Source organism: Papilio machaon, chromosome 23 (genome assembly GCF_912999745.1).
Source record: "Papilio machaon chromosome 23, ilPapMach1.1, whole genome shotgun sequence".
Lineage (NCBI taxonomy): Eukaryota > Metazoa > Arthropoda > Insecta > Lepidoptera > Papilionidae > Papilio > Papilio machaon.
Window position 1 is genome coordinate 745,997 of NC_060008.1, and position 15,618 is coordinate 761,614.

The 15,618-nt window shown below is 34.9% G+C and overlaps 1 protein-coding gene across 1 annotated transcript; it reads left to right on the top strand.

Moving 5' to 3' along the window:
• Positions 1-436: 436 nt before the first annotated feature.
• Positions 437-8,704, top strand: LOC106711283 (homeobox protein onecut). The gene is made up of 4 exons (XM_014503582.2): positions 437-1,163; positions 7,562-7,585; positions 7,877-7,983; positions 8,227-8,704. Exons 1-4 carry the CDS (start codon positions 452-454, stop codon positions 8,470-8,472), a joined length of 1,089 nt encoding a protein of 362 aa, XP_014359068.1. The 5' UTR covers positions 437-451; the 3' UTR covers positions 8,473-8,704.
• The last annotated feature ends 6,914 nt before the right edge of the window (positions 8,705-15,618 follow it).

Genomic DNA, 15,618 nt, shown 5'->3' on the forward strand with positions numbered 1-15,618 from the left:
CACGCAAATAGCCGAGTGACAGTACTCGAACGGGGGCAGCTCCCTACCACGAGACTGCCTGCCATGCTCAACCCCCGACTTTTACCTGAAACACAAAGTACATTGCTGCTTTGGAGTCACTTTTCATAGCTAAATGTAGAAGTAGAACAGCAATGTATGACATCTCAGGTTTGGTTACAATGATAGTAGTCGTACCCCTCGGGGTAGGCTAAGGGTGCATTGTAGAGAGTGTTCACGTCACAAGCGCATTTTCCAGATAAAAATGGACTATGAACCTTCTATGGAAGGACCAAATTCGCGTGTACGTCTCGGGATATAGGTTGTTTAGCGCGAGGGAGATAAAAATAGGGGCTGTTCGCAGGACGTGGACCGAGGTACCGAGGGGACGGAAGGGCGCGGCGCAGGCGTGCTTCAGTCGCCCGCGCGACCCCGTCGCCGCCGGTCGCGCGCCATGGATGAGACGAGGATGCGGGAGCGTGCGCCGCTCACCGTGATCGTGGCACCGAGCCACGCGTCGCCGCCGCGGCTCTCACCCGACTTGCTGCCCGACGGCGATGCCGCCTTCCACCCGCTGGCGGCGGTCAACGGCCGTCTCACGCCGCCGGGCCTCGAGCCGGCCTCCTACGCCACACTCACGCCGCTGCTGCCCTTACCCCCTATTAGTACAGTCTCCGATAAGTTCGCCTACCACGCCGGGGGCACCTTCACAGTTATCCAGCACCAGCAGTCGTACGCCTCGCTTTCCCCCAATGCCTACAATGAGCCGTTGTCCCCTCAGTCGGCGTATAGTCGGCGGAGCGTATCACCCGGCTCGTACGAGCGGCGGTCGCCAACGCCGCCGCTACCGAGCCCCGGCCTCGACCTCAACGCCGCGCTGCTGGCGAGGGAGGAACAGGCGCAACAGCAAGTGCAGGTTCACGACACGGAGGAAATCAACACAAAGGAGCTCGCACAGAGGATAAGTGGGGAGTTGAAGCGCTACTCGATTCCTCAGGCTATCTTCGCGCAGAGGGTACTTTGTCGGTCGCAGGGGACCCTTAGCGACCTGCTGAGAAACCCCAAGCCATGGTCCAAGCTAAAGTCGGGACGGGAGACGTTCAGGCGGATGTGGAAGTGGCTGCAGGAGCCGGAGTTCCAGCGGATGTCGGCGCTGCGGCTCGCAGGTACTTGCATGACGCTTTTAGTCTCATTTACATGTCTTTAGTGTTTTATGTTGTTTTAGACCTGTAGCACACTGAGCTGAAGCGAAGCGTTTAGTGGAAGATATGAAAACGAAGCGAAAATGAGTCCGCTCCACATTTGGTTTCGTGCCATGCTAAGTTGGATTCGCTTAGATTCCAGTTCGCTTTCGCGGCAGTGTGTTAGGGGCTTCTGTACTGGAAATTTATGACCAAGGAATTATAAACATTGCTTACCTAATTAGCTTAAAGGTGTCAAAAAACTTTTTAGGTTATAACAAGAAAAACTTTGCATTCGTCTGAGATTTAATTAAAATAATCAAATTTTTTTGTTAGAAAAATTTACTCGTTAGTATTTCGAATTAAAAGCTCTCTATTTTCGTGATCTACATTTGTTAAACATAACGATAACAAAGAAAGTAAGCTAAAATATCATATACTTACTTAATATTAACTAACTCATTAACTGGATTCATTAACTGCATTGAAAATATACCCTAAGATTTCGGTAACTTATGATAAAATAATTAGAACTTCGAGGTAGTTACCTATATGAGGAGAAATTTGTAATGAAAATGCGCGCGCATACTCAGTTAGATTACATTAAACAAATAGCAAAAACTATATTAGTAATATTTATATTTTTCTAACCGTAGTCTTTCATTGTAGAAACAGTACAAAATCACATTGTTAATAGAACGAATATATATAATAACAACAAATTTAATGTCGCTTCATTAGAAATCTGACCTCATTTAGTGACAAGCTTGAATTTTTGAAACTTTATAAAAATGCTATAAGTTTATAAAATTAAATTTAATGGAATTTTAACAAAGTTAAAGATATAAATATCAATAATCTTATAAAGTAAATTTGAACTTACGTTAACTTTTAAGTTAGCAACTTAACGACCGTTGGTTTCTGAGATCAAAATCTCTATATAACGACATTATCTTTAACAAAACAAAGATGACAATATGTTTTAAACGTCTCAGAAACCCAAGGCTAATGTTTTCAAGTAATAGTAAAACAATTTAACAACTAAATACAAATTGTCAAGTTGTAAATTGATTTATAGTAGCATTATTATAAACTGACGAAATTCACAATCTATCGATGACATAGGAATTATTTGAATATATACCAGTTTTTATTATTCAATGTCTCCGTGGAGGTGCTAACTAAAGCTAGATTTCAACATCTAGGTCACCTAAGTATTTAGTTGGTGTGAAAGCGCTCTACTTGTACCGATTTTAGATGAGTTTTCTTTTTGTGGGAAACTATTGAAAATTCCGGTGAATTTTGATATGTTACAACTATGATTTTGTATATGTACTTTTACTTTCATGTACTTCCAAAATATGTGGTTGATAATTATTTTGGTATTTTATAAATGGAACTGTTGAACATAACATAATTTTTATCAAGACAAGAAAAAGATCTTGGTCCATTAATAGACTACTTAATAAATGTAATTTCAAAATATAAATCACTGCAAAAATCTATCCTTTGCAAACTTATCTGAAAAGACTAATTAATGAAGGGTGCTTTCTGCCCCTTGCATTGAAAACGCACCCTTATTAGAATGCTAACAGTACAATAGAATAATCGACTGTGCACCCTTTTATATCTTTTTATAATGACGTTATCGATAAAATCCATTTGTTTATCGTGTTACAACGTCAGCTGGTATCGATTCTTTCAATCGATATCGAGAGGACGCTCGCTCAATATTAGAACGTCACTACACATCAGTCGATATAAGGACAGTTGCACACATAAGAAATGGAATTAAGGTTTTAAATTCAATTGATATTTATACGTGATTTAGCATAAATATTGGAATTCATAATACAATTATCGTGGTTCATAAACGTTGTAAAGTTTTTTTGTCTCTAATTTTGTTGTTGTGCGCGATCTTTTCGCCCGGTTTTCGACGCGTCGAAAGGTTTGTGTATACTCTACCTTAGTGTTGGTCGATTGTCGTACTGACGTATTGCAATGTTTTTTTGATTCGTACCGATATTAACGCGCAAAATGCGGGTAATAATTCCGTTTCGAAGATAGGCGTCTTAGAAGTAAATTAAGTCGTAGAAGGGATATAAAATGAAATGTTAAATTGTATTTTTAAGGGCGAATAATATTCAAAGCCTTTTTTATAAATGTGTCGTTAGATTACAAATATTAACAATCTAATATATTAAAACATTCGACATCAAACTCCCAGAAAGCAGATGTAGATAACTTCCTACAATCCGTGAGACTCCTCTTTTCCTTGCCATCTCCTCCCGGTCTATTCCTTATAAATCTCTTATCTCTTACGATTCTTTTACAATAATGAAGTAAGAAAACTCATTTACTCTTTTTATACATTCACACTCTAGCTTTCGCCCGCGACTTCGTCTGCGCGGAATTAAAAAAAACTTAATAAGTAGCCTATGTGTTCTTCCAGACTAAGATTCATTGAGATGTTCAGTGGATATCTCCATCTAAACTTACGATTTTATAACATTAGTAAGATGTCCATACACTTTACCCGATTATATTATACGAATGTTTCCCTTTTAAAAATACACTCTAACATACTTTTTCTCAAGTGAAACTAGTTCATGGGATGTAATTAGTTTTGCGATACTTTTCACAATTCGTAACAGTTTTCCTCGAGCGTGCTTTGTTTCGGTGTCGACCTATTTTTAAATTATTACCGTAAGTTACAATGTTATTCCTTACTTCTTTTATTAATAAAACGATTAAGTTAAAGTTCCAAAATGTGGACCAATTTTTATGAACTTTGTTATGGAATTTAGATTCATTATTATCTCCTTGACCTTGTCCTACTCACGTAGTGTCGGTGCACCAGGTTTCCGTCCTCCAAATCAATATGTCAGCCGTCATCGCCATTGTCACCCCCTTCTTGATCATGTCACCTTTCAAACAATACATCCATCACATCCTAGGCCTACCTCTACATGTGTACCTTCAAACTCGTACTTAACGTTCTCTTTGTCACATGCGATTCTTCCCTCCTCATAACATGCCTATACCACGCTAACCTTTTACTTCTCAATTCAATTGAAATTTTTAAAGGTATACTATTAAATTTACTGGACAACACCTAGACCTACTCCGGCTGTAGTGCTTCTGATGATCATGATCAGTATACCGTTTGATAAATAATCTTCGTGGATAAAGGCAATGAATTCCTATGGGTTTCTGTCCTTATATATGTCTGCAAGGTTTTCTTTGTTATAACTAACTAGGGTGTCGCAGTGATCTGAAGACCTTGGCCTCTGACAACAAAAGTCTCCACTTTCTCCTATCCCGCGCCGTCTCGATCTAGTCCCGAAGCTGTAGCTCCCGAAGATCTTTATCTTATCCATCCAGCGATACCTAGGACGGCCAACTGGGCGCCGAATACTCGGTCGTTCCATGTATGTTTCTTTGTTATACATCTTATTAAAGATTTATCTGATAATAACGCACATGTTCACACTTTGTGAAACTTGATTTAGCTGGATTAAAATCCACTTTCAAGTGAACACTATATCTGTCTACCAAAGCTGAAGCTCCTTAAATATACTGATGTTTAAGGAGCTTCAGCTTTGTTAATTTTCTAACAATTATCTTGGCAAATGATTATAAATCTCTATCTACCATAATTTTAAATAAATTAAATTATGAAAATTACTTCTAAGAGGTGTTAAGAACAATTTTAATTAATATGACCATTTAAAACAGCATTTAACATACAAAACTCATACAAGCATTTGTATGTAAAACCTTCGTAATAAAAACGACAGTAGTTCTCGTCAGCAGGGTAGCGCGAGGCTCATGTCTCCCCGCGCCCCGCATCCCGCTGTGACGTCACCCGCCCTCTCCATCCCTCTCTCTCCCCCGGCCTCCCCAGCGGCCCTCTTATCGATCGCACGGCCCTCCCCGACGCCCGCAAGGCCCGACTATTCTAGCGGCTCTACGTATTTTGATTCTTAAATGTAATTCCTATTATATCGTGCCCGGGACTTTTACCTGAATATATTTTGGTATAATAAAAGGTATACCTTTGTTGATATTGTCAATTTAATTTCTACCTAAGAAACCTTTTAATATTTCGATATGATGTAGGGTTTCAAAATAGTTGACAGAAATTTATTAGATCAGTATATGTTAATAATTGCTACCGTAGAATGTTTCATCATTTCAAAGAACGAGATGGAATCAGTACCTAATTAAGATATTAAAACTTTCCTGAGGCATTATGACACTAAATAAAATATTGACTAAGCTCACGTGTAGTCTGATGTATGCACCGACTTGTACAAAATTGTTAGTACCTAGACAAAGTGAGAAAGGTATACCAGAATCGCGCCACATGGTAATCTGTTACCATTATCTGTATCACAGGTGATTATAATAAAACTAGTCCTTTTTCACAAAAAAATCTAGTTTGATACGAATTCTAAGCAGTCCTTACTTAGCTCTTTGTACTCGTTGTTAGTATGTTTAAGATTTTGCTTTGGAAATACAAAAATCTTAAGAAAATATATTGACGATTGTGGTTACAAGGTACAATAGTCAAAAAATTTCGTATTCTTGGGAATTATTCGTCCTAGATTCTTAGTAATTTTTTGACTCAAGAACTCCTATAAATTTGTTTATACCAATCTTGGATAATAAAAATGTTGTACTGAATTTTAGATACATCTTTTCTTAGATATGTGAAGTTCATTATAACACGATAGTCATTTAAAACTGAATTTCCAGATACGCCACAGCAAACGATAAAAGGCGACAATGTAAACAACATGCAGCAATCTTACTGCGCTCCCCGGGATTACCCGGGCGCTCCGCCCCCGCCCCAGGGCTCCGGGCTGTACCCCGGGCCTCCGCCCCACTGGGATGCCCCGGTATATGAACCGGCCGGGGACATGTCTTGCTTGTGAGTCCTTCCCACATCTTGATTGAGTTCCTTAAAAATGCCATCCTCAAATCCTCTCCCTCCATTTTCTATTTGATTTACGTTTCCATAACCTCTTACAGTGTTTCAGTTTCTTTGGTTTCAAATAATTTATATCCTAGATTATAAATTTCGATTCGATCTTTTTAATTCTTCTAGTCTTTTTCGCTTTCTAGTCTCACAAGTCAATCCTTATCCCCTTACCTTGGCTGCGTAGCAGTGTACTTGGTTTCTTATAGATGTCAAAAGTCGAAAGCTTGTCGCAAAGGTAATAGAAATAAAAAGGCTTTACGTATATTTTTTAATACGTTAATAACAATTTGAAATATTTTTGATGCTTTGTGACAAGCCCAAAATTAGACGAGGTGACAACATTTGGGTGGAATATTTTTTGTTTTCATAAAATGTGTAAAATAAAAATAGATTTGCTCTCATAGATGTGTTTCACTTGAATAGGCAGTATCCTTCCTATCTAGTTGGTAAGTTTGGCAAAGATACTGCCTACGCAAAGAATAATAATTGTTTTAGTATTGGATAATTGTTTTTAGCTGTAGGTAAGTGTATTTTGTTAGCTTAAAGAAGCCAAGGTGAATGTTAGACTGCTGTTTCTGCCATACCTTCCCTTTTGTCCCTCCCGCGCCAGGGCTGCCTAGTTTTGTTTAAAATATGATTTTTTAGGTGCCTGCGAGATTTCAGAACCCTTTATTAATGTTGTTTACATTGTCGCCAGGTATGCGTTTGTAATTTTTCTGGATAATTAGATAAAGGTTTTAGATATAGACATACTGGAGCTGATTTAATTATTAAAGATAATTTTCTAATCTAATTTGTCTTGTATTTCTTATCTTTATCTTTTCCAGTTTGTCTACCTTAAAAGTAAGATTTAAGTCGATGAAAATTTCAGTTTGAATTAATAGTTTTCAGACTGGATTTTAACCCATTCGGAGTTATTACAAATTCTTCTATATGGACAATTTTGTCTGATAATATCTGTATAGATTTGAAATAGTGCAACTTTAGCTGTTTCAAGATTTCTTTGTACTATGAAGTCTCCACGTGTAACCATTTTGTTAACCTTGTTGTTTATTTTCTTTATATGATTGTAGTACTCAGGGTTGATTGTCTCCCATAGTGACCACTGACTCTAGGTGGCAAGGACAGTATTAAACAATTGTACACGTGGAATCTATCTAGTTTTTTTTTATGTCTTAGCAGCATGATTGTTATACGTAGTTAAGTCTGCTATTAGAAGAATTGAAACAGAAAATATGTAATTTAATTGAAAATTTGCTAAACTTACTTAAAGCAACTGTCGTTCTTTAAATTGATAATACAACTGTTTTTTAGGATTAAATCTACATAAAGTATGTTAGCAGGGTGACATAGTATATTTCATATGTAGTAATTGTTGTCGTGTCTTTTGTTGCAGCGGCCCAGATTCCTCAGAGAGGCAGTAAGTATTTTTTTATCTTTACGTAATGTATATATGTGCTACTAAGGAATTTTAATCCATGATATTGTTTAATATGTGCTAGATGCCAATAAATCAAAATTACCATAGTTCGGACACTTAGCTCAAATAACGACGAAGTTAACACCGTTTCGACTAATGGTGAAGATAAAAAAACTATTTATAAATCAAAATTGTATGGTTGTGATTAGAAGCTATGAATTCATAATTACGTTACATTTAGTCTAATTGCCCTAATAAATATAAAAATAAATGTCTATTTTATTATTGCAGGCTGCAAGCGCAAGGAGGACATTGCTTCGGATACCATGCCTTCCCCGAAGAAGCCGCGTTTGGTTTTCACAGACCTCCAGCGGCGCACTCTACAGGCTATTTTTAAGGTACTCTATGGTTAATTTCTCTTTAAAAATATTGTTTGGTTATCTAATCTAATATTCGCTTCTGCCTAGTTTGATATCAAAAATATCTTTGAATCAAATTTCTAACTCCATCCAAAACAAAGAAACCAGGGTAACATGTGTACTCTGAGTAGCTTAGAAAAAGAATGGTTTATGTTCAATCCGTTCCAGATTCTTAAACTTCTTTCTAACATGTGTCTAATATGAACATTTCTCAATTTCCAGGAAACGAAGAGGCCGTCGAAAGAAATGCAAGTAACAATAGCGCGACAGCTCGGCTTAGAGCCGACGACAGTTGGCAATTTCTTTATGAACGCGCGTCGACGGTCTATGGACAAGTGGAAAGATGATGACGCGCCATCTACCGAACTGGACCAGCAATGCGAGAGCCACGATCTGGACCACGTGCCCAGTCTGGACTCTGCCGACTCCGAGGAGGACCACGACGATCCCGACGACCATCTCTTGTGACGCCGTATACCACAGCACCATCTATTGGTGCTTTGAAGGAATTAAACAAAGAGTTTTATTTTCCGAATGCTTCTTACTAGAAAAATGTTGAGATTTTGATAAAATTTACAATATTGAAAATAATTAAACATCTACTAATTATCCTTAGATTGAAGTTATGGTTGCTACAATTATGATTGAAAAAAAACCTTCTAATTATTTTAAAATTAAAGGTTAATGTTCTTGAACGGGACAGTTGCTTTTGCATTCAAGGAAGTTCTTTAAGTGGTTTTTACTATTTGAAAGCATTCGGAAGTTATACAAACTCGTATTGGTGTTAAATTGAGAAGGACAATGGTGCGTTACTCGTGTTTAGATGTTGATCTCTCAGTAAAAACGTTTCTAGTCAAACGTAATCACATAGATATTAAGTTGTTCATCAATAACTATAGTATTACCTGTACGTTTATTTATTTTAAGTGTGTTTAGAAATTGCCTGAATACACCTAAGGTTTTCTTGCCATAGATAATCAATAGATAAACAAATTAATCATTGATAATTACCCAATTTATTGAAACTTAACTATTTATAGTCGAACACAGATATCTGGCCCGATGATAGAAGCGATGCTATCGTAATTAGTCCTGTCACAAAATGTATGAAACAAACTTATGCATAGAAAATGCTATAAAAAATACAAGACAACTACATTCCGACAATAAAATTATGTAACTTTTTGGAACGAAGTTCCTTATCGCGCGTTGTGAAAGGGGGCTAGACGGAAAAAATTCTTACGAAAAGTTGTCACGATTTGCTATATCACCATGGCAACGACGTGACAATATATAACGAAAATTCATAGAAATAAAATGTACTTCTTGTGAAGACTTAAGTTTTTTATTCATAGAATAAACATTGGTTCCTTCACTAATTAATTGAAAGGAACTTCGTTCCATCCGGGTGTCCCAACACACCTCTCAAGTATTTTTTTTATATTGATAGAGCGCCGCTAGTGATCTGTCATATAAAGTTTAACTTCCACCGGGTCAGATATCTTTGTCGATTGTATAAATCATGAATTGCATGAGTTTCCACAGAGTGTCATGTAATGTGTCAGAATGTCATGTAAAGTCGCTCTACTAAGAGATAGATTGATTCTATGTATGTGACGTGAGTGGTAATCTTACTAATATTATAAATGCGAAAGTTTGGATGGATGTTTGTTTGAAGGTATCTTAGGAACGGCTCAACATAGAATATAATCTGGAACAACATATATGTTACGTGTTAAGTTTTTTTTTAATTCCTCGCGGACGGAGTAGCGGGCGACAGCTAGTGAGCTGTCTGTTTACAATAATTTAAAGAACTTACTCGAATATTTAGGTGTGTTCAGGCTTTTCGAGCTTTCTAGTTCATAGCAGACGCAATAAATTGTCCGAAGTTGTTAATTTATTTTTCAACAATATGAAATTTAACATTTGTATGTTTAAATAGTAAAAATGCCCGATCAAATCGGACGATTGGTGACGGTTATTTATAATTTAGTAGAATATAAAACGACAAAGGTAGGCAGTATATGTTTTAAATACCAAAGAACTTGCAAAGAAAAAAAACATTTAATTTGAAAATAGAATATTACACAATAGTCATGTACAAGATATTTGACAAAATTGTAAAAATTTAGTCATAAGCGTCAAATTTCACAGTCTTTTTTTACAAGGAATATGTGAATATATATATTCACGTGTAAGTCAAAGTGAAACAAATTTATTCGAGTTCCTAGCACAAATATAGGTAACACCGTTTTCGTATCGTCGTCGAAAAAATTAGTGTTAAAATTTATGCAGTGTCCCCCTACCGGACGTAAAGTACACCAACAAATCAGTCAAAATTTTGACGTCTTTTGTTGATGACGTTACGAAAGCACGTGTCGCAATTATTCGTGATAGGATCTCTGGTCCGGTAATAGAGGACTTGTTATCGCGATTGTTTTACAAAAATATGTAATTTCTTACGTAATGTTACGTATATTACATAAGACAAGCTACAAGCAATACATAATAGAACAGCTTCACAATATAAGGACATTGGCACTAACTAATGACTGTTGAATTCAATTTTGTCGGCCAAATTTATATAACGCAGTGTACATAAGTGAAACTAAATAACAAAAGAGTAATAGCGCCATCTTTCAATGTGGCAAAATACTTGAGTATCATTATTTATGCTCGAGTAGGTTTTTTTTAACAAATTTGATCGCGGTAAAAGCACCTCTCGCTGGACTTTGTTGTACTTTGACATTGCCATATGAAATGTGAAGTTTGAGCTAGTCAATAGATCTCAGAACATTCCGGAAAGTGTGAGCATAGTCAGTACGATAAGATTATCAGATGAAGGTCAATCGTGCGTGATATTATATAAATTTAATTAGATATAAAGAATTATTTAAGATGGCTTCTAACTTAAGCGAGGCAATCTAGTCTGAGTTGTGCGTAGTGTGTTACTATCAGTAAAATAAAGCTTTTTTAAATAGAACGCGATTATGGGAGCGTTTGCAATTACACAATCAATATGAAAACTTTTATACATTTGGAATTTCAACGGTTTAAAAATTTATAATCCGTTTTATGATTTTTTTAAATATATGAAATTACATTCCGTTTAATTTAGAAAATATTTATTTTTAATATATTATAATTTTTATTTTAAGCAGTATTTTATATTAGTAAAAATATTTTATTTTAACATTTTCATTTGTTTTTTAATTTAGATAAATTATTTTTAGATTAATTTTTGTTTATAAGAAGACTAGTCGTTTTTAAATTATATTTTGTATTTATATTTAAATATAAAATTAAATGATAAAAGACAACCAAAGGTATTCAATTACTTACCAAAGATTTGTTTATGTGCAATCATTTATTATAACGTGGGGTTCCACTGCCAAAACATCTGTAAAATAATTCAATATCAAATTCAATTATCAAATTATCAAATTTAATTTATGAAAAAAAAATAGGTAATGTGGAATGTGGAATTAAATAACATCTTAATATATTTAGTCATTTTTTTCCTTAGTGATGATAAGCAATCGAACAGTAATAAATTTTTTTTTGTAGTATAATTTTTCGATTATTTCATATTTTTTAATTCTTTTTTCATACTTTTTCCTGGTATTTACATAAATATCAGTGTATTTTTGTCTATATGTATATATTTCTGTACAAATTTTGGCAGAGGAAGTCCACGCTAATAGAATTTATCTGTTTCAATACAACACTTTGAGATGTAAAAGAAAAGTTTTGGCAAATGAAATCAGATATGATTATTCGATTATCAAGATAAATAAATACAAAAGTAAATACTAACTACTTTTGTTGTAATTATTTTCTAAATGAACCGAATCATATTAAATTATTCAAACTTTCGTGAGACATTATCATTAATTTATATAGGAACGGCTAAAACACTCACGTCTATATATCCGGTGTCGGCACCGACTAGTTTCGAGCCCATCGGGGGCCCTTCATCATTCAGTGAGCGGCGGGTCGCATCCGCGAAATAATACCAGTCCCACTTACCCTGATGAACTACCGATACACCGATGACACCGGATATATATACGTGAGTGTTTTAGCTGTTCCTATAAAAATCAAAACGTATTATTTTCAATAGTGATTACTTTTTAAAATAATTACAAATACAATCTCAGAATTGTAGATTAAAATATGTGATTGGAATAAGATTGACAGGAAAAAAACTAGCTGTATCTTTTATGTACCGTACATTTTATAAATTACATTATGTTTTTCGCGCTGATTTTAAAAAAGATTTTTTTTTTTTTGCAAATGAAGTTATATTGCGCACAAAATGAATTAAATACACGAAAGTAACAAATATGTATTGTCCATGATTAATATGTTTGTATATCACAGTAATATATATATATTATAAATCACTCAAACTTTGTATGTTTCTCAATTTATGATAGAAATGAAATATTTTTGTGCATATATTGTGCGCTTTTCTTTCTGACTGTACATAGTACTTAATATGTATGTAAGAATAAATGTAAATTTTCTAAAGAGATTTGAGGTCTTTTATATTTTAATAGAAGTTGGCAGGCGACTGTTTGCACTAGCAAATTTCCCACTACACCAGATGCCTATCTGCAATAATTTAAAGGCATATGTGTTCTTTTTCCATTTGCCCACTTTCCCGTGAAATTCAATTCTCCTATCCATCTTTTTGGTAAATGAAAAAGCAGTGTTAGGCCTTCGTCACGTACCTTAATCTGACGAAACGCGGAATTACTTCCACTTCACGTCTTCTGTGTGGTCGTGGTATTACTCCTATCGGATGGTTTTTAGCAAAATACTGTTGAACAGGTATAATTTGATCCGTATTCTTCATAAGAGTATTGTATATAAAAATCTGGGACCTTATTGATTAAAAAAACATTTTTGGTGTTCATAAAAATTTCACTGTATTACATATAATGATTTAACAAAACAAATGAAGCTTTCAGAATAAGCCTTTGCCTATTTGAAATTCAAAACTATTCTAATCTTTCTTTGTATTTACATAATACCGGATTATACCAATGAAAGTAACACTGGCTACTTTCTACTTTATTCGTTTAATCGTCGGTTTCTGAGGTCAAAATTCCTGTATAAAACAATGTTATTTCTGTTTTGTTAAAGTTAATGTGAGGGACGAAATGCTTCATACAGTTATTTCGGTACCAGAAACCAATGATAGATAAATTTTACCGTATTATAAAAAATAGCAGACTACATTTTATTTCATATTATACAGCATATTTCAAAATTAAAAACAAGATTACAGTTTACTCTGAAAAAAAAAACTATAAAAAATATATATTCCTCTGCCTCCATTACCTTTGCACTATTTTGTCTATAAAAATAAAAATGTGCACTAAAATGACGGTATTTATCCGTAAAGTAATATTTTTATATTACCTCAATAGATGGCGCTTTTTAATATTTTATTTTAGGGTAACAAAAGTAGAGGGTTCTCTAAACTTGGTGTTCGTAGTTTTAAAAAATGTAAAACTTACGTTCAAAATAAAGTTAAAATGAAACAATAAATACAAAATCATGAGCTTTTTAAATCAACCTAAAAAGAAAGGGGAAAATTCCAGGCTATGATTACCTCGCACATGTACAATCCAGACTTACTGTCGCCTTTATTGGTCACATAAGACTTTTAGTCTTGATTTTGACACTTAATCTACACTGAGGCTTTACTTCAGTGAACGTTAAACGTCTTTGAGTGTAGTGGTTCATATAAAATGTCAAGTCTTAATGTAACAACGTTTTAACAAACTTTTGAATGATGAGTGAATGAACTAGCTTATCGTTCTACTCAGTTCATTCACATTTGTTATTTTCATTGACCTATTTATGAGTGAGAAAGGGTAATTCTGTGACTACTAGACCTTCTTGCAAAGAGTCTCTTAACCGCCCCTTTCCACTAACACTTCCGTTAGGAAAATGGAATTCAGCCAAATTGCCTTTTAAAGCCAATTCCAAACTTATGATGTTATAAAACATGTGAAGAGAATTTTGCAATCAACTATGTGTTAACTACCTCTTAATTGGTTGCTCAGTAGATTGTTTAAAGTTTTTAATTTCTTACCTATTTCAACACGTCAGAGTTAGTTCTGAACAAGCGTCTTGAAACTTATTTGTCTAATAAAGTTGTCATTGGTGTTTCACTATCTTTTAATAAGCTGTGAAACTCAAAATATTTTGACAGGAATGTGTCGATTAATATATTTAATACTAGCTGTCGCCCGCGACTCCGTCTGCGCTCAGTTAAAAAAAAAATGAAAAATAGATGTTGGCCGATTCTCAGACCTACTGAATATGCTCACAAAATTTCATGAGAATCGGTCAAGCCGTTTCGGAGGAGTATGGCAACGAAAACTGTGACACGAGAATTTTATATATTAGATTAAGTTATCTAGCACTTTATTTAGATATTGTGTAACAGGCCCAGTATATAAGTACAATACAATAATTGCTCACAATGTACCGAGTCGACGTCTCACTGCTTATAAAATATTGTTATCCCTTTCATTTTGTTTGAAAAAATAGAGACAACTAAATATTTGAATACATGTTGTTTAGAATTTTACGGTGATAAGAGAAATTTTACTTAATTTAACTACGCAATTACTCAGCTTTAAAATCGTGTGACTCATTTTTGTTTGTTTATATTAAAGATTTCAGTATCGTAATTTGGCAAGCGAGCAATATGTGTCGTTCTTAGAAATCTGTTTCGGAAGTATTAAGGAAAAACCTTGGAACTGGTTGGTAATCGATCGTAGCCTTAAATATGGGCCAATGTCAAGGCGTTTTAAAAGGAAGTATAAGTAATTTTCTTGTAATGTCTTACCTAATATAGAAAGTAAAATAAATTTTTATATTATCAAGAAGTTTTAAAAAAACAACTAAAATATATTATGGCTTGAAAAACTTGTATGTAACTATGTATTTATTAATAATAAATTAAACGTTATGTTTGTAACGCTTTGTTTAAAATAAATCTAAAAATTCAAATAAGCTGACTGACTGAATCAGTGATGGTGGTATTATAAAGTGGCATACGAGGATGCGGCCACCTGAATTAACCGAAATTGCGAAGCGACCGATGCCCATTGACAACCACAATCGCAGACGCGTTGTCCACTTTTAATTAACGGGAAAGGGAAGAAAGAAGACAGATACCGCTGCTATGCAAAATCAATTTCCCCTTCCCATAATTTCCTTATATGAAAAGGTTGGATAGGGAACGTGCACACTCATCAGAAGAAGCGGGAATGGCTTCCACTTCACGCTTGTCTTCTGTATGGTCGTGGTATTTCACCGGTCGACACGGCCTATTCGTGCACCCCACAAATATTGTTGTTGGGTGTCTATCACTGTTGAAAAACTTTACTTGTTCTTCTAATCTATTCGTGGATAACAGAAAGTAGTTTTTCATAGTTATGAAAATATAAATAAAATATTATTAACTAGCTTTTACCCGCGACTCCGTCCGCGCGGAATAAAAAATAGAAAACGTTGTAAAAATTATCCTATGTCCGTTTCCTGGTTCTAAGCTACCTGCCCACCAATTTTCAGTCAAATCGATTCAGC